This window comes from Molothrus ater, chromosome 5 (assembly GCF_012460135.2).
Source record: "Molothrus ater isolate BHLD 08-10-18 breed brown headed cowbird chromosome 5, BPBGC_Mater_1.1, whole genome shotgun sequence".
Taxonomy (NCBI): Eukaryota; Metazoa; Chordata; class Aves; order Passeriformes; family Icteridae; genus Molothrus; species Molothrus ater.
Window position 1 is genome coordinate 48,746,234 of NC_050482.2, and position 23,490 is coordinate 48,769,723.

At 54.2% G+C, this 23,490-nt stretch overlaps 1 protein-coding gene across 1 annotated transcript; it reads left to right on the forward strand.

The window, feature by feature from the left end:
- On the forward strand, nucleotides 1–2,586 carry TNFRSF13C (TNF receptor superfamily member 13C). The gene is made up of 3 exons (XM_036400230.1): nucleotides 1–112; nucleotides 430–684; nucleotides 2,273–2,586. Exons 1-3 carry the CDS (start codon nucleotides 1–3, stop codon nucleotides 2,584–2,586), a joined length of 681 nt encoding a protein of 226 aa, XP_036256123.1.
- The last annotated feature ends 20,904 nt before the right edge of the window (nucleotides 2,587–23,490 follow it).

Consider the following 23,490-nt stretch of genomic DNA (forward strand, 5'->3'; position numbering starts at 1 on the left):
ATGTCCTCATCAGGAAAAGCGGCCATTGCCCCCTCCTGCCTCTCCTTCGAGTGCTTCGACACCCTGACCAAGTCGTGCATCAAGTGCTCCGACCTGTTCCAGGACAACACAAGTAAGAGGACAAGGGCAGCTGCAGTCTGAGCTCCCCAGGGCGGGGTGGTGGCGGGCCAAGGAGGCTGAGGGTGCCCCAGGGGTGGGCAGGTGGAAGGCACCTTCTCCTGAGGATGGCTATGGAAGTGGCAATGGAGGATGGAGCACCACCTTCACCTAAAGCAGAGGGGAAGAGGGCAGCCAGTTCCAGTGAGAGGAACATGGTGTAGGGAGAAGTTGGATGATCCACCCTAGGGATCTCATAAAGCAGGGGGATATTTTGTTACTGGTGGCAGGTGGGTCACAGTTAAGTGCCACACTTCTTCCCTGCGACCGCAGCTGGCAGGCCAGCCAGCCAGGTGAAAAATGCTGCTGCCCTCCTTCCTCCTTCAGCTTTCCCCCTCCTGACACTACCGGCGTCTCACCCCACAGCAGAGCCTACCCTGGCACCCACCCTGAGCAGCACCTTCCTGATCTTCGGGGTCCCGGTGGTGGTGGGGCTCATCCTGGTTCTGGCTGCCGTCTGTGTCTTCCTGGCCTGTAAGGAGGGAAAGCAGAGGAGAAAGAGGAAGGCAACAGATGAAGAGGACAAAGGTAGGAGACCTGTTCCTCTTCCTCTCCCTCTCACAACACCCTCAGGACCCTGGGGTAGGTGGGATCACTTACTGCTGGCTCCACTGAGGCACAGCCCAGGCTAGCTCCTCCAACTCAACATCAGCTCCACAGGCATCCCATGGCATTTTGGGGCATCTGAATCACTGCCTGAGTGACAGTGTCCTGCATTCCCTGGGAACCTATGCTTGTACCTGACTGCCAGTGCAACCCTGCTGAGCCATCCCTCCCTTTGCTGGATCTCCCTGTGCCTTTGTTTGCTTAAAGCATGTCCTGGCACCATGCCCTCTTCACAGGGGACACCTATGGGGCACTGGTAAGTAGGAGCTTTGTGAGCTCACTGGTGAGAGCCCTCTCCTCCCACTAGCCAGAGGAGCATGGATAGAGAGTAGTGGGGGCAGTGGTGGACACCTGGGGATGGCTCCAGAGGCAGCCAGCCTCTCCCTGTGGTGCTGCAGTGGGTTCCCATGTGAACCACCCAGCTTGCTTCTTGTGCTTGAGCTGCCCAGCATCCTCCAACATGCATCCCAAAGACCCCAGTGGGATGTCAAGGTCAGCCCCATTGACAGTACACTGCAGCACTGCACAGGGTTATCTGGTGCATCAAAATTAGGGCTGGCATTCAAGGAATGGGCCTGAGCCTTTCCTAGCAGGGTACTTCCAGGAGAGTAAGGCCACAGTGCTCCATGATGGCCCATTTTGTTGGGGTGGCTCTTTCCTCTGTTGGCAGCCCCTGCGCTGGCACTGATTCAGCCTTGAACAATCTTCTCCAAAGTGGTCTTGCCTGGCTTCACCCCTCCCCATTCCCAAGGAGGGGGTATGGCTGCCCAGGACCCCCAAGAGGGGCTGCCACATAGGGATGCTGGCATTCACCACTGCCTTACCACCCGGGTGGTGTCCACAATGGGGCAGCTGGTCCTTGTGCCCGGGCTTGCCTGCACCCTTCTGGCACTGCCGGATGGTGACTCAGAGCAGGGGGACATTACCCGGGGCCTTTGTCCTCTGCGACAGCCTGTGACGCACATGCCTAGGAAAAATACCAAAAGCGAAAGAGAAGGGAGAAATCCAGCAGTGAGAGAGATCTGGCCACTATGGAGAGTGTCGGAGGCACTACTCAGTCTCCTGTTGCATACCCTGGTCCACATCCCCCATGTCCCCCAAGGCTGCACCACAGCAGGCCAGCACTGTGGCACTGGATGTGTGGGAAGTGGCAGGAGGCTTGGGGCTGGAGGCACACGCCTGCTTTCAAAGTGTGTAAACAAATCTATTTTTAAGTGGGAGGGAGTCGGGGAGGGCAAGCTGCCACGGGCTGGGCTCTTCTGCTGCCAGCAGGGTTGAGAGAGAGGACTCGAAGTGGAAGTGCAAGTTTCGGCCCTTCCCTCTTGCCTTTTAGTGGGGGGGAAAGCCCATTGGTTGTAAGCAGGAGAAATTCTGCAGCAAGAGATGTGGGAACCTTGCAGACTCCTCCTGTTCCAGATCCATCTTCTCCCCTAGGGACAGGACCATCTCCCTGGGACCTGCCTGAAGCCACTCCATGAGCCCAGTAACCCCTTTTCTTGTCCCTTCCCAGAAAACATAGACACTACCAGCCCCCTGCCCAGCCAGGACTCTGCCATGCCAGAGGGAGATGGAGCCCTGAACCCAGCCCCATGCCTGCATCTTGCTGGGAGCCTGAAGATGCCGGGGCCACCCAGGAAAGCCAGGGCAAAGCAGGGGCCGTGCTGCCAGGGCGATGCTGATGGTGACATTATTCTGCTCTCTGCTGTGTACCCCCGGCCTGAGGAATGCAACCACAGCTTCCCGCTGCCCGCCACTGAGCTGGGGGCCACAGCACTGGTCACCACCAAAACCACCCAGAACTGTGCCAGAGAGGAGACAGTCTGAGGGCAAGGGCAATGCAGCTGGAGTGCTCTGGCCAATTCCTGTGGACACTGACTGTCTGTTCCTGGGACAAGTGAAGCCTTCCATGGGTTTGAGCTCTGTGAGGACTAAGATCAGCCATTTAAGATGACTGTCCTTTTTGTGCTGAGTCCCAAGTTACACCTATAAATGCTGGAGGAAGCCAAAGTGGATCATGCTGAGTTACAATGAACTGTTGACAGCTGCCATGGCTGAGCCATTGGGAGGTGGCAGAGACACAACCTGTGAGGATGGAGTGTGGCAGGGACTGCTGTGCCATTTGTAAGGCAGCCATTGTGCCTGGACAGGTCTCCTGCTGGATGGGTAATTGCTGGGAACATGGGGCTGGAACACCAGAAACTGCAGGGGAAATGGAAGCAGGGAGTTACTTTAGGACCAAATCCCACACAGCAGTAGCTTGATTTTTGCTGACCTCAATAAAAGGACACCTCAGGCCGTACAAAGCAAGACACACTCAGCAACTACTCCATTTACAGTCCTGCCACCCTCTCTTCTGCACTCTGTGATACTCAGGTCTTCCCACCCTCTGGGCTCTCTCACATGGTGGCAGGCATCCACCGGCATTCATGGGAACCCCCTCCACAGCCAGGTACCCTGGGGATAGGAAAAAAGTTCATCTTCCCAAGCAGTGAAGAGGGGAAAAAATCTGTCCTTGCTCTGACCTGTAGTCCCTGAAGTTAGGGAGGACCAGGGGCAGGCAGTGGAGACAGCTAGTCCAGAGGAGCTCCCTGAATGTGTCATTACAGCCCCAGACAATCGTCACTCCAGCTCACTGTCGCTGCAGAAATACCGTGTGTCACTTGGGATCAATGCTTCCACACTGCACAAAAGCAGTCAGGGAGGGATGTGAGCGTAGGCAGGATGACTTAATATATGACAGTGTCCTCGAGGCTTTGCCTGTGTGCCAGAGCTGGCCGGCGCTGCTGATCCCAGGCATTTCCCCGTAGGTGGGTTTCTTCACCCGCCTGTAAGTGGCTTTACTGCACGGGAAGGGCTCTCTTTGGGAAATGAACTCGTTAGTGTGGGATTGCTGATTCTGAGTAATTACAGCAGCTGATGCCCACTGGCTGAACAGAGACTCTGGGTTGGGTGAGGAGCCCCTGGAGAAGGTGATTAGTCACTTAGAAGTGCTTTGAGGGGTTATTTACATGAAGCACCATCTCTGGGTCTGCTCTTCCTTAGATGAGGTGGCTTCCTTGTCTGGGAAGTTTTGGACACTGAACAGAGCTGGACAAGCAAGGTGTGGGGGCACTGACACCAGGCACTAATGGGCCACCGAATGCCATATTCCCAGTAGGGTCAGTTGGAGGTACTGTGTGGAGGGGATATCCCTCTGATGATGGGAAGGTGACTCCCTGCCCAAGCCTGAGTTCTCTCTGGGGCTGCAGGACAGATGCTACTGTTGAAGGGGGACCACCTCTCTTCTCCCCTTTCTGCACCACTGCCAGACTCATGGCATCTGTCCCATAAGGGCAACCACAGGCACTGCCACAAGTGCCAAGGCCAAAATTCCTCACCACAATTCCTCTCCCAGATCTTAACAGACTGGCAGAGGTGAACCCTCATCTGACTGAGGCTCTGAATGATCCAGGGTGGGATGGATCCCCATCTCAGCCTTGGGGCTGAGGATGGTGGATGAGGTGGTCTACGTGCCCAGTGACTGTCTCCTGGGGCTCCAGACACCTGTGGCAGAAACTGGAGGCTCAAAGGCTGGTGTTCCCACTACCACACCAGCCATCCTGCCCTTTGCAGAGGAGCTATTGCCACGGCGTGAATCAGACATCTCCTTATCCTCATCCTCATCTCCTCATCCATGCTCCACACCCAACCCTGTGAAGTAACTTCAAACAACCTTTGTGTATCTGGAGTGGGGAAAAGAGCCGAAGCCAGCTTGGGAGATGTTTTGTCACTAGAAGGACTAGATTTGTCACTAGAGGATTGCTTTTGGGAGACAGAGCAACCTGTTTCAGGGGAGATGGGGGTGATACAGAAATTGAGCAGAACTGTCAGAAGCCACTACCACTTCCTTCCCAGTGACAGCAGCAGCCCAGCCCTGTGGATGCACTGCCCACCCCAGATGATCTAGGAATTTAAAAAAGAAACCCCATACAAATCCTATTGAAAAAGCTCCTCTTTCTACTCAGATAAGGATTTCTGTTCTCATTTCTGCTGGAGCTTAAGCCCTATGGACATCTCCCTGTACGGGATGCCACTGGCATTTGCAGCACGCAGAGTGACAATTGGATCCACACTGTATTCCTCAACCAGTGAGTGCCCTTGGATCTCCTCTCTGTTATGACATGTGAGGTGTCTTCCCTGCATCATGTCTGCCTGACTGCCAGGTGTGGTGGGGCAGTGCTCCTTTTCTGCCCAGGAGGGATCTGTAACCTGCTCTGTGCACTTCTCCACCCTTACGTACAGGGCACAGGGTTGTCCATTTTGTCTGCATGGAAAGCCAAGGGAATAGAGATTAACAATATGGCAGTGAAAATTAAAGAATAAAGTGAATCCATTGTCAATGCATGCTCAGAGTTCTGATTGGGGTCCCCATTTTCCTGGCTTTAGGGGTCTCCAGCATGACAGGTCCTTGGGGTACAGCAGGGATTTGAGTTGAAGAGGCTCCCCTGGCAGTGGCTTTATCAACACATCCCCTATCCATGGCCACCTGCATGGCCACCTGCATTTCCCCACAGCCATGCCAGGAGCTGGCCATGAGGACAAGGACTGGGGAAAGTCTTTTATTTGGGGGGTGGTGTGGGGATGTTGCCTGTCTTTAACTTTCCATAGCAGTTTCTCACTTCCCTCTGTGAGGCAGGAGCTGTGCTTCCTCCTCAGCCTGGCACTCACCCCAGCGCCCGCCCAACTGCCTTGAAAGGCTGGTGAAGCTGGGCTTCACCTGGCTGCACGCAGGGCCATGAGGCTTCAGAGGGAGCCAGGGGAAAGTCTGAGGAAACCCCTGGGCAAGAGAAAGTAATTGAGGCTAAAACCCTCCTCACTGCAGAATCACCTCAGTATCTCCCTAGACATTTCAACTCCACAACCTCCCCTGAGGTCATGAGCATATCTGACCTCCTGCAAGTTTCACCAAAAATGCTGGTGGTAAAGAAGCCTTGGTGTCCCTATGGACATGGGTTTGGTTTTGTCCATGGTCCTAGAGGCAGGAGCCAGCTTGGCCAACAGAACATGGCAGTGTTCTCCCTTTGAGGAGAGGGAACACCTGGCCAAAGGTCTTCTGCAGCCAAACCCTTCATGTCTGCCAAACCCTTCTCAATCCCATAGGCTCCCCAGACTCCAAAGTGAGGCTTTCCTCCCTCACTTGCTCCTCTCCATTCCCATTACTGGTTTACCCAGCAGTGTAGATTCCTGATGGTTCACCCACAGGCCAAACTACTCCAGCCTAAATCCCCCTCAGGCCCCTGCAGACCCAGCTTGCCCCTCCCTGGGCAGTCCTTGACAGCAGGCAGGGCAGGCAGGGCAGGTGGGCACCATTTCATCCCATACACAAAGTAATGCCCCGATGGCAAACGTCCAACAGGGTCCGTCTGTCTCTGGGTGCAGCCTCTGATCTCCTCCTTGCTGCAAGGACTGGGCTGTGGGGCCACCCCATCGTCTGCTTGAGGAACATGGATCTCATCCCATCCCCAGGAACCTTTCCCATCGCTCATTCCCAGCGCCAGCCATGGCACAGCCACACGTGGGTGCCCCTGCAATGCTCGGGGGGCACCCGTGGGAGGCTGCGGGAGGAGAGGAGAGGCCAGCGGTCCCGGGGCGCCCGCCACGAGGTGGCACTGACACCACACACCGCAGGGAGAGGCCGCAGGGCCTGTGCCCCAGGACTGCCGGGGGACCAGGGACAGCCAGGCAGGCTTGTGGCCAGCGCCACTTGGGCCAGACGGAAGGGTGACAGCGGGGTCTGGCTCTGTGCGACCACACAGCCTCTGGGCTGCCCAGGAGAAATGGTCGCTGGTGGCTGGACATCTGTGGGGCAACCAGAGGCACAGAGAGCTGCTGCTCCATCCCGCAACAGCACTGAGCACCTCGACCATCGCCCTGCTCCCTGAGCAGCCCATTCCCAGTGCTGTCAGACCTTTCTGAGCATTCTCCAGGACACAGACCTGCCACCCAGCACCTCTCTTCTCTATCCCCTCCCTGTCAGTCCCTGCCAAAAAGGAAAATACGGTGCTAGCCACAAGCTCCTCAGGTGGAAAAGGCCAGGGCTGGAGAGAAAGGGCTGGCCAGCTCCCTGTGCAATGCTGTCAGGAGACCACAGCCTTCCTGATGCTGCTCATCAGCATCCCTCCCTAATTGCTACCCAGTGCCTAATGACAGTAATTAGGAAGAACGAAGCTGCCTGGGGACTGGAAGCGCTGACGGAGTTGGGGGAGACAGATGGTGTTCGCACTTAAAGAAAGATTGAAAAAAATTTCCACTCAGCTTCGATCAGCCTCCTTTTCCTTTGCTTAGTGTCAGGATCACTTCAGTCCACAGACACACCAGGGAGAGGCAGAGAAGTTGCCCTGGTCATTTTCAGACACAGTATCTGCACACACACACACACACACACACTCAGAACCGCCGGTATTTTCGAGTGCCGAGGCAGCTGTGGGAGGGGGCGCAGTGCCTGCCTGGGTACCTGGCACGGAGGGGATTTCCTCACTGCTTTTGTGGGCTGGCGCTCTCCCCTGGGGCCGCCCCCACGGCTCCCGGCTTTGCTGGCTGTGATCAGTGAGCAGCTTCCCAAGGGTATCAAGTGAGGGAACGGCCCAAAACCACCTGAGTAGCTGTGGTGAGCAGACAGAAGCTCTCCTGGCAGAAAGAGCTGGCCAAGGGACAGCCCCACATTCTCCCCATCACTGTGAAGTGAAGACACAACACTGGGCTTTCCAGGGAGCACCCAAAACTGTACCTCAGCAACCAGAGCAGCTGGACAGGGACTGCAATGCACTCAGCTTTACCTGCCTGGAGAAACCCCACCTGCAGGAAACTCCACCTGCAGAAAACCCCCTCCAAACCCTTTCACACAGCCCCTTCTGCCCAAGTCCTGGGGTGATGCCACCTGCCTCCAGAGCTACCTGCCAGACTGCAGCTGCACCTGTGCACAGAGATGATACTGGGCTGTGAGGGAAACCCCCCCTCCTGCCCCTTAGCAGCTGTCCCAAATGCTCTCAGGATGCCCAGGACCTTCATTCCCCAGAGCACCCTGGGGATGCAGGGTCAGAGTTATGCTAGGTAGGGAAGACACTCAGCCTCATGGAGGAGGATGCTCAGCCCTGCACTATGGCATCAGCCTGGCCCCATTCAGGGGATGTTCCAAGGAAAGGCCCAAGGCAGGCATAGGGCAAACCTGCACATCCCCTGGGCTTTGGGGGGGCAACTTCTCCTTCTCCCACAGCAAATGGGGTAATCTAAAACCCATTCTGCATCCTGGCCACAGCTAGCAAGGCGAGTAGAACCTTGCCGAGTGACACAAACCTCATGTGACACCTGAAGTGATCGGTGGTGACAGGCAGATTGTGCAGGGAGAGCCTCTGCACTCCTTTCAAGGTGCCGCTGTGACAGGGACTGACCCCTCTCTCTCACAGGGACACCTCCAAGGAATGCAGGGCTCTCCTCATGCTGGGAAACTGGCATTCCCAAAGGGCTGTGGAAGTGGACACAGGATGTGGAAGAACCCCAAAAGTAAGGATCCAGTTTTGGACCCCCCTCAAAAGGGTCATCTGGGCAGCAAGGTGGCTGGTGCCAGAGCTAAAACACATGGTGCAGACTGCCCTGCTCCAAGCTGCATTGCATCCTCCCCTCCCTCTCCTGCCGTATGTTATTTCTTCTTTTTTCCCTCTTTTTCTGAGCATGGGGCTGTGATGAGAGCCCAGGGTGCAGCCGCAGGGGTGCAGAGGGAGGAGGTCACCAGCAGTGGGGTGCTATGGAGATGGAGCCCCATGTCCTTCACTGCTGTCTCCAGTGTCAGCTGGCCACAGCTCCCTTGCTGCTGACAGGAGCTATTCTGAGCCTGGATCAATGGGCAAGTGTGGGGGTTTGGGTGACAGCCATGGGAGGCATGTTGGGAGGAGGGCTGCAGGCAGGGAAGAGCAGGTGGGATTTCTCAGGAGATTCCCCCATCTACCCCCCCCCAAGACACACACTCTGCTGTCCTGTAAGGTTTCAGTGATGCAGATGTCTTTCTCATTTCCTTCCCTACGGGGGGTTGCAGTCTGACTGGGTCCCACTACCCAGATGTCACTTCCTGATTCGAGAAGTGCCGGCATTTTGTGGAGTAGCAAAACTCCAGGATGAAGGCACCTGCAGCCAAAAACTGTGGCCAAGACTGAGCTCAGGATGGCAATTTAAATAGGGTTTTATAGTGGGGGTGACACACAAAAGATCATCTTCCTCCTCCGCCAAAAATAATTGCCATTCTTATTCTGTGACAATAATAATATTTGGTAAGGCTGTTAATTCTTTGTGAAGTGAGGATAATTTTAAAGCTGGTGATTTAAATTCAGCACTGCAAAAGTTTTTGGATAATTAAAAAAAAAAAAAAGCTGTTTTCCTTAACTGAAAGGTTTGCCTTCTCCATTAGCATTTCCAGTGATGTCCAATAATCTCCCATTAGCAAATTTGCAGATGATACCAAGTTGGAGGGGAATATCAGTCTGCTGGAGGGCAGGAGGATTCTGCAAAGGGACATGGACAGACTGGATAGAGAGGCTGAATCCAACAATATGAGGTTGAACAAAACCAAGTGCTGGATCCTGAACTTTGGCCACAACAACTCCCTGTGCACTACAGGCTGGGACAGAGTGGCTGGACAGCAGCCAGACAGAAAGGGACCTGGGGGTTCTGGTTGAATATTCAGATGTCTGAGTAGCCAAGAAGGCAAATGACATCCTGGCCTGTATCAGGAATAGTGTGGCCAGCAGGACTAGGGAAGTGATTCTTCCCCTGTACTTGGCACTAGTTAGGCCATAGCTTGAGTCCTGTGTCCAGTTTTGGGCCCCTTAATTTAGAAACAATACTGAGATGCTGGAGCGTGTCCAGAGAAGGGCAATGAAGCTGGAGAAGGGGCTGGAGCACAAGTTCTGTGAGGAGCAGCTGAGGGAGGTGGGATTGTTTGTCCTGGAGAGGAGAATGCTCAGGGGTGACCTGATCACTCTCTTCAAATACCTGAAAGAAGGCTGTGGCCACGTGAGGGTCGGTCTCTTCTCCCAGGCAACCAGCAACAAAACAAGAAGACACAGTCTCAAGCTTCACCAGAGGAGGTTTAGGTTGGACATTAAGTGGAATTTCTTCAGAAAAAAAGGTGATTGGGCATTGGAATGGGCTGCCCAGGGAGGTGGTGGAGTCACCCTCCCTGGAGGTGTTTAAGGAAAGACTGCAGGTGGCACTCAGTGCCATGATCTGGCCATGGTGGCATTCGGTCACAGGTTGGACTCGATGATCTCAGAGGTCTTTTCCAACCTCATTGATTGGATGATTCTGTGACAAGGACCTCAACCCTCGTAGAAGGGATCCAGTCTCCTTTCCTGGAGAAGAATGAGCACATGAGGGAGGCTGCAGCTGGTCACCCTCGCTGGCCTTTCATGGCCACCACTGCCCTCCCTTGATGGTGGCCCTAGTTTATTTGCAATGTGAGCTGATAAAAACATTTCCTTCCCCAAATAAGAGGGAGCATCATTTTGTCACTCGACAATCCTGTCATGGACAGTCAGAAAGAACTGGAGCAGTGGATTGAGATGAGGGGGAAGGAGAGACCTGTTAACTCCCTCCCAAACCCCTTTCAGAGCCACAGCCCCAGCCTCTCTACCCCCTTAATACACTCCTGATGAATTCCCTTTTGTCTTTCTTCCTGTCCCTCACCACTAATATAAAAATTAAATCTATTAATGCTTCTGGGGTGACACATTTCCCAGTGTATTCCCAGGAGTGGTCTCTCTGGGTTTGCTCTTCAGCTCCTCAATTATTTATCTCTGCAAGGGAACAGGAAAACAAACTCAGCAAAGCAAACTTCATGCCCTGTAGTGACACCATGAGTTATTAAAAAATATAATAAAAATTCCCCAGTGAGTCATTTAAGAGGCACTTAAGCAGCTCCAACCACAGAGACGACAGTCATGACTAACTGTTTACAGCCAGCATTGGTTGGAGAGGGCCAGGGGCAGGACAGAATCCGGATCCCCGCATGGCATTTCCCAACAGGGATGTTTGGGGGGAACCCTGCTGGTGGACAGTAAACACTAAATGTCCTCATTTACAGTCTAAGGTAATTGCAAGCTCCCTGTAAGTTTCATATGTTCTGGGGTGGCAGAATGAGGTGATGCAGAGGATGTGGGGGATGTAGGGGATGTGGGAAGTTATAGAAACTGTGGTGGGATGCAGGGGATGGAAGAATGCGGGAGCAATTGAGGGATGCAGAGCAATGTGGGGGATGTGATAAAAGGTTAGGAATGTGGTCGAAGGTGAGGGATGCAGAGCACACAGAGGAATACAACAGACGCAGGGATGAAGAAGATAGAGGGGACTGGGAGGATGCAGGGAGTGTAGAGGGATCTCCATCTACATGGGCAGATTGTGCCAGCGGGCTGCTGGGAACCCTCTGCCCCAGCACTCCCCTGCCCCCCTGAGCCCCATTCCAGCTGTGATGCCAAATGGCCACGGGAGCAGCAGGGAAAGAGCCCCCTAAACACCACATCCCTGTGCCAGTGAGTGTCCACTGCAGCCAATTGAGCACTGACCCCATGCTCAGGAGAGACCTCCTTGACCTCTCCACCTGCTGCCTCTCACATCATGGCAAGTCCCCTCTGCTCCTCAGCCACAGGGACCTGCTGGGGCACATCCAGTTCTCCTGCTCCTGGCCCAAAGAGCAGCAGTGGCAATGCAGGAGATGGCTAAATGCTGTGCAGGGAGTGTGTACACCCGAGCATGGGTGGGCTCCAGCAGAGACAAACTGTGGGGGAACTCCTGGCCTTGGAGGTGTTAAGAGGAGCTTGTCTTTAGCTCATCCCTTGCTTTCTGCCCAAATCCAGAGCCTCCACAGCTAAAATGCCCATGCCTAAATTGTGACGTGCTTCGAGCCCAGGCTTGTGTGCGCTGTCACAGGGGCAATGCTGAAGCCTGCCTCGCTTCAAGGCATCCTGTGATCCAGCTGGCACTCAGGAAGCCCAAGCAGCAGGGTGGGTCCGTGCGGACCCCTGCTGTCCCCGCTCTGCCCAGGAGCCAGCAGGCAGCAAACGCTCGCTTGGGCAGCGCTTAACCCCTCGCTCTGCTGCCCCCGCAGCCCGGCACGGCCGACTCGCTGCGCTCCCTGCATGCCGCTGGCGCACCGGGCTCTGCTGCAGCTTGAACGCCGGGAAAAGCAAAGGGCATAATTTTAGGAGAAGCGTGTGAAATGTGTTCTGGCAGATCAGCCGAAGAGCTCTCCAGCGCAAGGAAAGCATTAACATTTGCAAAAGGTCCTTGCAACAAAGCAACAAATTCCCAGCAGGCAAATCCAGATGTGGGGATGTACGAGCCCTGGGACGCAGACAGGGATGGGACAGGTCCACTGGTTTGGGAATGATTCAGGAGTGTCCTGGGAAGGAATGTTACGCTGCAGGGTTGAAATGGTGGAGGCAATCAGAGTGGGAGGGACCGCTTGCTCCTGGCTGGGATTGACAGCACAGAGATGTACAAGGGGATGGATTTAGGCTTGGCTGGGACAGGATCTCCCCTGGGTCTGAGCTCCTTTTCTCCATCAGCCCCTCTCCCCCACATGATGGATTTGCAGAGAAAGGATGGGAAAAAAACCCTGAAGCCTGCAGCCTGTGATTCATCCTTACTATATTTGCACATATTATTAGAAAGATGAAAATATAGCCAGAGCTGGAATTACAGATTTAGTAAGCAGGACTGCCTATTTCAGCATATACTGCTTCTCCCAATGACTGTAACTCTACAGGGGACCAATTTACACCCTCACTAGCATTAAGGCATTGCCCTACACAGTCTACTTATATATATGGGTGGATAAATTCAGCAAGCAAGTCCTTCAGGGACAGCATTGTTTGGGTTCTGGTGCTGCCCACTCAGCATGCTGTGCAACTGGCTGGTGCTCATAAACCTCTGCCTCAACCTCTGCCCATCTCCTGCTAATGCTCACCCAGATTTTGGGGATATATCAGTCCATGAAACCCATAGGCAAGAGAGACTTTTTTGCTTGCTGTTTTGCAAGCCTTCTCCATCCCTGACAGGGAGTTTGGGATGAGTGAAGAGGGAGAAGGCCAGAGCTTGCCAGCTCTGTGCTGTAACTCACCCCAAGCCCCCATCTTTTTATGAACAAATTATTAGCAAACTCCACAAGTTTGAACCCATGCCTGGCCCATATCCACCCTTGTTCCCATGCCTGGCCAGTGGGCTTTGTGCCCATCAGGTAGGGAAGGTGGCTGATACCTCCCTGTGACACCTCTCTGTGCTATCCCATGTGAGGAGATCTGGTGCCCTCTGTGAGCCCAGGCACAGCACTCTCCTGCATGGGTTCTTCTTCCTTGCTGAATTGTTAAATGCAGTCAAGTGGATGGGTTATCTGCTGTAGTCCACTTGCTTGGTTTGAGACATTTTGGTCTGCTAATAAACCAGGTTGATTCAATATTCTTCTGCCTGCAAAAGATGTCTTTCAAGGTTTAATAAAGCAGCAGGCAGCTGCGTGACCTGAAGAAGACCAAATAAAATACCAGGTACCAGGTGTGGTTGCTGGTCTCCAGCATCTTGCTAGCAAAACGACTGTGTACTGAGCCCACTTCAAGTGCAAAAGCTCCCAGGTGTGCCAGTGTGGAGGGGCCAGGAAGGCAGCACTGGATCCCTGCTGCCAACCCAGAAAATCGTGTGTGTTTTCCCATGAGGTGGCAATACAGTGTCTGGAGGAGTTTATGCCAGGGAGGTAAGGAGGACTCCAGGATCTGTTTGCTCTGGCTGCAGTGGGACATAGCTCCACGGGGATGTGACCCCAACAGAGTGAGCAGTACAGTGACACAGATATTTTGGCAGCAGTGCAGTGACCTGCATGGCTGAGGTCTGCAGGGAAGATTTCCTTGTGTGATGTTTTCCTCTTTTTGCTGGAAGTGAGGGAGAACCTCTGCTTCTGGGGTTTTTCTTGTTTGTTTGCTTGTTTTTCTTCTGATTGCTTCAGCCCCAAGAAAGGAAAGGGAGGTTGCCAGGGAACTGACTCTTGGGATAGTGTGTGACAGGATGCTCTGAGCAGAGGAGACCCCACTGTGATTGTGTTTGCTGTGAGAGACGCTGGAGACTCCACTTTTGGGATTGCAAAACACTGTGTGACCCCAGCCACTCACCAGAGAGGTGATGGCACCCCTATTTCTGTCCCTGGCCTCCTAGGGAACATGTGGGAGGTATTTTTATCCTCCTGCCAGCTCCCTTAGTCACCGGTGCTTGCTTTAAATGGGTCAACAGGGAATAAAGATGCAGCAGCCCTTGCTCCCTCGCTGTCTGTCTTGGAGCACATTTACTGGCAGCACTGACTCTTCCTCCTCTTGCACTCCATCCTGGGCAAGTGTTATGGAGACCCAGGAGAGAACTCCCTGGCCCAGGCATTGTCAGCTGCAATTAACTCCTCATTAAAAGGCAGCCCCACTGCAGAGCTGCTGCGTGCCAGGACAGCAAGGGCTGTCTCCCAGGACAGTGGCTGCCCTGATGGTGGCAGAGGCAGTGTGTTGGGGTGGACAGATGTGCAGCAGAAAGAGGCAGCAGGAAAACTGCATCCATCTCACGTGCCCCAGATGCATGGGTACAGTGTGGCAGGGATGGCTTTGGGGCATTGGGCGCAGGTATGGCCCCTCTGAGCCATTTTGTGAAGGAGATGAGGTTCATTAGGAGAGTCCAAAAGGTTTGTATCTGCTGCCAGCAAGGTCTTGGAGCAGATGTGACACTCGATGACATCATTTGACAGCAATGACCCCAAAGCCATGGTGATCTGCCTGGACAGTGCCAGCCACTGCTGTGACTCCCAGTGCTCACTGCCTCACACATCTGTGCACCTCGCAATCATTGTGCCAGCATCATGGTTCACAAACTCCCATTTGGTGACCATCCTGGGAACTGGAGCAAAACTTGAAGGGTTTAGAACCAGGGCTCTGCCTGAGCACTCTGCTGTCTCCAGCCCCACTGTGCTGGTGCAGCTCAGCTGATTCTGGGCAGAGGGACCAGTGATCCCCTCTTCCAGAAGCAAATCTAGCTGGCCACCATTTAAACCATTTAAAATGGTTTGTTCCTGAAGGGTGACAACAGAACTTCACATCTGCTCCCTCCTGCCCGGCGTTTCAAGGGTGAGATTTCCACTGCAGCCGCCTTTGTGGCCAACTCCCGGCTTAGAGGGGACAGCACTCAACTTCAAGGTGACCTCAAGAGATGAGCATGGGGTGAGTGCAGCACCCAGGGAGATTTGGGCCTAATCCTTGTGACATCTTATAGCCAGAGAGAGAGAAAAACAGCAGGAGACAAGCTGGGTGTGGGGAGGAGGGGGGCAGAGGGGGCAATGGCTGACAGAACCAGGCAGTCGCCTCCATCACATTTAAGGGAGTTCGTTTTCCTCCTGTCTCCTCAGATCTGTCCTCCTGCTGCACTTGCACAGAGCCACGCGGCTTGGCTGCCCTGGGGAAGAGGCGAAGGGAGGGGGACCTGCTCATCGGGAGATGTCCCAGAGAGGAGCCGCAGCTCCAGGCTCACTGTGCACAAGGGATTGCTCACCCTGGTGTGAGCCAGATGGAGAGTGAGGGGCTGGCAGCCTGCCTGGGACCCCCAGCACATGCAGGGGGAGTGGGGTGGGTGCCAGCAGCCACCTCTCCCACTCCAGGGGCAAAGCATCTTTGCTGCAGGAAGAGACTGCAAAGCCCTCCCAGTATACCAGCAGCTCTCTCAAGGGCCCTGACACAGTGTTACCCTCAGGCACCTCAGGGCAGGAGCCAGGCCTGCAGAAAGCCAAAAACTGGCATAAAGATTGTGAGAGTGGAACAGAAAGAAGGAAAAAAGTGAAGATTTGGAACTTTTCTTATTTCATCTCAGGCTCCTGAGCCTCTAGGCTACACTCATTTTACCTTTTCAAGTCTTTTCTCTGTGAGAAGGATGACTAGAAACCCACACCTTGCTGATGAAGGCAGAGCCCCACAGGCACTTTGGTGGGTGGGGAACCTGGCAGAGCCTTTGGAGCTCCAGCCCTTTTGATTTCCAAAGCTACAGAGCCTGACTAGCAGGTCAGGGAGGGGAAAGTGGCATGAGAGTGGCAGTGAGGGCAGCATGGCCTGCAGTGGCATCCATCCCCTGAGGTAAAGCTGGTGCAATGGGGAAATGTCTCTGGCGATGATGTGGAAGACAGCAGAAGGGCCACTCAGGTGTTGCTAATTTTCAAGACCGAGCTTTTTTTGTCTTAGCAGTTCTGTTGCTCAGCAAGGCATGACATTTCCCTGCCACCACCAACGCAGCCACCCCTTCTCCCACTGGTCCTGCTGCCTGATGAGGGCAGGCTGGTGGTGGCCACTGTCACCACGCAGCCAGCAAGCTCCTATTCAGAGCTGAAGGACAATCTGGAAATGTGAGCTAAACATCTAAATGTGAGATCAATACTAAAACATCCCCTGCCCCTCCAAAGAGCCGTTTGGTATCTCTGATGCACGTACTACCTTCACACTGCAGGAGGTGCAAATGTCTGGGCTTTTCTCCTTCTCCTGAAGTGTTGGAAGTACTTTACCTAGAGCAGCCTTGAGCTGTCAGTCTTCCCCATGAAACAGGGGCTCCAGCCTTCACTCAAGAGGGACAAACTGAGGTAAGAGAGCTCCCATGTTTGCGAATCTTTATCACTCTGCATCCTTCATGCCTCCCAAAATTAGAGGCCCAGGGTCTGGTCTCATCTCCTAGATGCTAAGGGAGCAGAAATCAGGAGATCTTTTGGTCATGCTGTGCTCAGTGACACATCTGTGCTAACGTGGAATCTCTGGGGCAGGCTGGGAAGCAGCTTCCTGAGTCAGCTTGGTTTCTGCCAGGGTGTGGTTCCCTCTTCCCATGCTCCAGGCAGGACCCTGGGGAAGGGGTCCCCTGGCCAAACTCTTCTCCCAGCTCCCAGATCAGCACATGGCTTCCCTTTTCCAGTGGTGTCAGGAGCATCTACCCCGTGCCTGCCAGCCACTCCATCCTTAAAAAAGATGGTGGATGGGAGTTTTTGCACTTAATTTGGACATGGCCCAAGCCTGCTGGGCTCTCCATGCTGCCATTGGTAGAGCAGAAACCCACTTGCTGGTAGATGCCGAGAGTTTATTTTTCTCCTCATATTTGCAATTACCTCCACTAGTTGTTAGAAATATTGGCAAGTTTTAAAAATGATCGGGGCAGCCACATCCCTGCATTTACCTCCCTTGCTCCAGCAGCCACATCCCATCTCCAGCCAGGGCAGGGCCATCATCATTCTCTGACTGCAAAAGGCTGATGGTACATATTGAAACAGAACATGAGGGGCAGAAAGCAAAGGATGAGGCCAAGAGCAGCACCAGAGGGCAACCACACAGTGTGTCACAAGGGCTCTTGTGACAAGATGAATGTCCAGCAGTGAGAGCTCCAGTTGGGGGACATCAGGGGCATCTGCCTCTGCAGGAACTGAGACTGTGAACTGGTCCTCCAAGAGGAGTGATGAGTGAGGATTAGTACCTGGGAGGCTTGAACACAGCTCTCCTCACTCGGTCACACGCCTTCCCTGCCCACAGTATCAGCCAACTCACAGGAGTTTTCACAGTCCCCTCCACCTGCACCCTGGTGCCGCACTCAGACAGCGGCAGAGGTGAGAGCAGACCTGTCACATCCCCCACCCCAATCCCTCTCTCCTGCTTTTGGCATGTTTTTAATGGTGTTTCTCTTGCTCCAGTCCGAGGCCTGTCTATAGCCACATACATCTCTCTGTCTGGATTTTCAGTTTTTCTCCTCTTCTGCTTAATTTACTCCTATTCCCCTCATGGTATACTATGCCCCTTACCCTGTCCTTTGTGGAGCTGCAGGTAGTTACTGAGCCTCTCATCCAGCCTCAGCACTTTGCAAACCTCCCACAGACCTTCAGAAATTATTTGTTGGGAGCTAATATTTTGCCTTTTTCCCTTTCCCTTCTTTTCCCCAAGATTTGCCACAGATCCTCCTGCATCCCTGGTCACAGGAGTTTTCAGTGCGCCCTGGTCCCTTGTTCCCCTTGGGGGAACTGGTGGGTGCACCCACCATGTGTCCTTGTATTAGTCTCAAAGGTACTCACTAACTTGCTCTTCCTGTGTAGAAAACACAGGACTTGTTTCACCTAAAGCTCTGCTGCTGGTGGCATCTGTCCTGTCCTTGGGCTGGGATTTGGGAGGCAGAAGGAAAATGACATTGCTAGTAGGAGCACCAAGGTGACTCCTGCTTGCTGCAGCAAGGCTGCTGCTGGCGTGGCAGAGGGAGAGTTCCTATGTGGGAAAGAGGCACGCTTGATATTTAGTCTCCCAAAAGACAGAGGCTTATTGCACAACAAAATGTCATCAGGGTAATGGTAGGAGACCTGAAGCAAATCCCTGCCGCTAATAGGATTGGGCCATCTTCAGCAGGTCTCACTCGCAAAGGCGGATCATGCCAAAATGAGGTTGGCTCAAAAGCCCAAGGATCCCGGCGGGAAAGGGAGCTCTGCTCACAGCCAGCCCTCTGATAGCAAAGCCCTCTCCTTCCTCTGTAATCCACTGAAAAGAGACATCAAAGGACAAGTACATCCATCCTGGGACACTCTTGGGAAGCCAAGGGCACAGAGAGCCAGCAGTTTGCTGCTACAGAGGGGAAGAGGCAGCTTGGCACATACCAGTGCCTGTGGAAGGGCAGGTGGAGGAAAGTGATGGTCCCAAAGGCAGCACAGCACGCTGCTCTGTGCAGAGGTGGTGCATGGGCATTGCACATCCACACCTCTGTGTTCTCTTTACCTTCTCACCCTTGTTCTCTTCCATTGGAAAAGCAAAACTGACTCTCTGGGCCTTCCCTGGGTTTAATTAAAGGTCTTCCCTGTCCCATTCTGCTCAGAAGCCTTTCCTGGTATCTACCTGAAGCTCCTCTTTCTCAGGACACATCCCTGATTTTTTTTCTCCCCTTAGCATCTCAAGAAAGGGCAGGAGCCCAGTGGACTGGGAGCCTTTTGTAGAGCCAGCCTTTGCTGGAATGTTGCAGTGTGTCGCCATTTCCTGTCTCACCTATGCCATCCCCCTCAGGTGTGCCAACCTTTCACCCTCCCCTTTTGCCCTCCTGCCTGGCACCTTCCAGCAAGGCGTTGTGTGATTGGCAGATGCCCCCAGGCCTGGGCTCATTGGTTTGTCCTAGTGTCCACATCCCCTGACCCTTCCCCTGCTCACACCTGGTTGGCCCTCACCTGTCCGTCCCCTCCCCCTGTCCCCGGGGCTAAAAAAGACACGAGACCATGCAGGCGGGGTCTCTGCCGTGTCTCTGGCTCTGCCGTCTCTGGCTGTCTGGAGCTGTTGCCAGATTCAGAAATCTACCATGCTACAATAAACTCTGGATCTAAGCTACACGGCAGAACCCGCTCCTTTTCTCTTCACCGTTGCCTGAATCTTTTCCACCAAAGGTAAACTGAGTTCCTATTTTGCCTGGACTTGTTCTGAGCGCCCAGCTGCAGCACCTAGCCAGCCAAAGGTATCTCTGGGGTGAAAAACGCCACAGCTGCCGCCTTTGGTCCAGCAGCAAGGCCAGATGAAGCCAGGCAGGACACACCCTGAAACATTCGGGGCTTAATATTTAATACTGGAAAAGGGTTATCATGAGAGGAGGAGTGTGCTGAGACCCTTCAAGTCTCTGCTGGAAGAGACTGTCCCCCTGCACAAAGAGCTAGCAGAGGGTGAGGTGGATGTGCTCCTGCTGCCGACATTCCACCAGTCATCCATCCTCTGTTTCCACATCAAAATGTTGGTCTTGTAGAAGCAAAGATTTCATCAACATTCATACCCCACCACAACCACACGCAGTCACATCCACCTGACCCAAACTTCTGCTGTGTGGGGGTCGTGAGCCCCTACACGTCTCCTGGTTCCAGGGGATGAGGAGATGAGGAGGGACAGCTGGTTTGCACAGAGGCATCCTGCCCTGCTGGCCATGCCGTGCTGCCCTGCAGGCTCTGAGCTGCCCGCAGCACCTGAGTGTACCTGGCAGCCGGCCGGCACCTGTGCCAGAGTCTGCGCTTGGCACGGCCGCCCTTCCCGAGGAGAGGCTGTGCCCGCTGCTGCCGGTCTGACGCCGGGGCAGCACGCAGCACGCTGCTCCCGGCCATATGGCCTCCTCCTGCACACCCTGCCTCGGCCGCCGGAACAGGCACCCTAAATCCCCCATCCCAGCAAACCCCAACAGCTCACTGCCACCACCACCACCACCACCACCTCAGGTGCTCAAGCACGGGAGGGGAAGCGCTGGGTCCCTTTTGCCACCACGGTCCGGTTTTTATTGCTCCACAGTTGGCTAAAGCAGCCTGGGGCTGGCCCTGCTGCCTCCCATCCTCCCTGCAGCAGACCCCCTTCACACACAGCTGTTACACTGAGCCCTGAGGATGCCCTGTGCTGCAATGGCTGCTCTCATTCTTTCTCTCTTTGGGTGTGTTTTGCCCTAAATGAATGTGGTTTGAATCAGGAAGGGTGGTCAGGGGTGAGAGGGGAGGGGGTGAAGAGAGGGAGCATAGCCAGAGATGCCACTGCACTGCTGAGTAAGCTGGGCTGTGCATTACTGCTTCCAGGTGTTATATGGCTTTTTAATGCTTGAAAAACTAGTAGAAACTTATTTTGAAGAGGAAAGGAGAAAATACTCGGGCTCCACCCAGGATAGCAGCAGGGACCTGCCACACAAGCCCAACACAGAAGGAGGTTTGTGGCTGGGGTGCTCCTGCTCAGCCTGCAGGCACCAGTGAGGGGACAGTTTTGGGTCAATGTCCAACTGACTGCCCTGAAGCCCAGATGAGTGTAAACAGGGCTGCAAAGGCTCTGGAGCCATCCCCAACACAACCTCCAGACTGCTCCAGCAAAACCCCTGGGCTAACGAGCTGATGGGTACCGAGCTGATGGGTACCGAGTGCCTGCAAAGGGGGAGCATTTACCAGCAGCATCTCCCAATTTAATCCTAAATGCGAAGTCCATATGCAGACAGCCTGGGGGCCTGGGGGGTCACAGCTGATGCTCATGGACCTTTGTGCTGTATGTGGAGGCATGGCTGCCCTCTAACAGTGGCAGCTGAGGGAGCTCGGGCTTCCAGCCCAGATCCTGCTTGCCCATACGGCAACATAAATTAAAAATAAGCCCTTGCTTTGAGCTGATTTTCTCCTCGTTCTTCTGGATGTCATTTGGATTCGAATCCAGCCGTGTTTGGGAAGCTGGAAGCTCGCAAATCTCAACTTTTGAATGTTTGCAGTTATGATGGTAATGGTAAAGCACATATGCTTCTGTATTCTCTATAAGCCGTTATGAGGCACAGTTGTTCTTTTACAGCCATTTTACAGCCAGAGCATCAAGCACAGGCAGGAAAATAAAATCCTTGTGCACATTGTGCTGGAAATAGGGTGGATGGTGGCTGCTCTGGGCTCAGCCACCTCATCTCTGTGCCTGCCCCAGTGCATTTAACTTTTCCCTGCTTTAGTTTTCCAATGCCAGTAGCCAAGGATCTGCTTTGGTTTCCCTAATCCATTGAGCCTATGATAATGTGAGGAGGGGAGTAGCATCTTATTGCACATTAGGCCAGCACTCAAGCCCAGGGATCCCTAATCACAGTCCAGGGGTCCCTTATCCCAGTCCTAGACAATGGATCTAGAAAACTCAGGACTTACGAACAGGCCAAAGAAATTTCCCTCACAGAGACAAAGGCAAGGGGAGACTTTTCCCTGGCTCTAGCCCTGGCTGGAACAGAACCAGCTTCAGTAGCTAAAGTTTCGAGAGAACCACGTTTCTCGGATGTATCCTGGGGAATGGTGGGAGGTGTGGGGGGATGCACACACCCCGTGTACCCCCAGGGATAGTAGCAGGAGCTCTGCCTCTCCTCTGCCTCCAGGCAGGGGACAGTGTCGCAGCGCATGCTGGAAGCTCTTCCTGACAGCCTTCCTTCGCCTTCAGCTCTTCCTAGATGATGATGTCGGGTGTTGCTGCTGATTTGCAAGCAGCAAAACCCACTCTGGCAGCACTCCTCAGCACACAAACATGAGGTGCTGGAGCCCTCCTATTGCAGCACAGCCCTTCAAGATGGGGCATCATCCCACAGCAGCACCCTTTCCCTCATTCACCCCTTGGCCCTGAGCCCGGCTCAGTTCTACATGGTAAAAATCACTTTTCTGGGAGAGGAAAGTGTCTCTGATTCTCTGGGTGGGAGGGAGGGGGAGCTGGCTGGGTAGCTTTGGGGCTCCAAACATCCACTGCCAGCTTTTCTCAGGAGCTGACTGCACCCCAAATCCTTCCACATTCAGGGAGGCTCCCAGGGCTTTACTTCACACTGATGATGGTGATGGCTCCCTCCTCCTCCTGCTCCTCGGGCAAGGGCCTGGCAGCTCTGCTAGGCTTGCACCCCCATGATCAGCAGGGATCTGGGTCTGTCGGGCTCTCTGGCTGTGACAGAAAGGATCTTCTCCAGATCACCGTGCCCTGCCAGAAACAATCTGTTTACAGTGTCAGTGCTCGGCGCATCCCTCCCCACTCGGTGTTGAACCGCCCGAATATCCTATTTCTGCAGGCACAGAGACACCCTTCTGTAGTCCGGGTGGCATTGTCACTACAGGGAATATTTCTGTGACATCCTCCAAGGCTGGTGGTCAAAGTCTAACGGAGCTCTTCTCCCAAATCCCCGTCCCTAGAAGTGTCCATGGACGTTGCAAGCATGTTCTTTGATTTTTCTCCAGTGGTCCCTGCTGACCTGAATTTTCCTGCGGGTCCTGCCGCTGCTTCCCGGTGATGTGAGAGTGTAGGTGCCAAGCTGCAGGATTTCCCTCTCACAACCCCCTCCCTTTGGGGATGCAGCTAGAGGCTGGGTCACTTATTTGACAAAGATGAGCTGACGGCTCAGCGGGGCTGCGGGCTGCAGCCCCTGGTGCCAGCACTGCACGGAGCCAGCCTCGGCCGGCCCTGCGCGCCGGGGACGTGCCGGGAGGATGCTCCTCCGAACCATGCCCTTGGCTTTGGTTTCCTTCTGGGTTGATGCACGCAGCTAACGCCTGCGAGCGGCTCTTCCTCCCTCCTTCTCGCTCCCAGAGACCCTTTAAATCGGTTGCTTCACACTCAGTAAACACCCTCCCCCGCTCCTTAAAACCGTTCCCTTTCTCCCAGGTCATGCCAGGCAACCATTTTCCAGCAAACTCCCCGATTTTGGCCAGTTTTTCGCTCTGACTGTTAACAGTCTGTTAAACCCTGCGGGCCCCCGGGGCGACTCTGCTCGCACACACGTCGGGAGCGATCAGCCGGTGCCTGGGAAACGACTGCTGGCGTTACCTGGGCAGCCGCAAACTTTGCTTGCGCAGCTTCTCTCAAGGCCGATGCTGCTTTCGGCTATTAGTGGTAACGACCCCCATGTCTGCAACTTCCAGGCGATGGGGCCTTTCATCAGAGAGTCCTCCGAGATGCAGGGAAAGTGTGGCTTTTCCGCCTCACTAGATTTTTATCTCTTTCAGGAAGCTCTGGAGGCTACAAGCTACCTTACCTAATGGATCTCTATTAGGCTGAGGCACTTGGGACCCATGGACACGTCCCGGGCTCCAGCTGCTCTCCTCATCCATGCTTTCAATGTCTTTGACTTTTGCCAGACTCCAGATGGAAGCAACCGGGGGCCTGCAGGGCTCAGGCTTGGTGAACAGGGAAAGGATATTTTATC

Excerpts from the sequence above, each read along its gene's own strand:
- TNFRSF13C (XM_036400230.1), top strand. The coding sequence starts at position 1 with ATGTCCTCATCAGGAAAAGCGGCCATTGCCCCCTCCTGCCTCTCCTTC. Across the intron at positions 113-429 it reads CCTGTTCCAGGACAACACAA|CTGGCAGGCCAGCCAGCCAG; the intron begins GTAAGAGGACAA and ends CTGCGACCGCAG. Across the intron at positions 685-2,272 it reads AACAGATGAAGAGGACAAAG|AAAACATAGACACTACCAGC; the intron begins GTAGGAGACCTG and ends GTCCCTTCCCAG.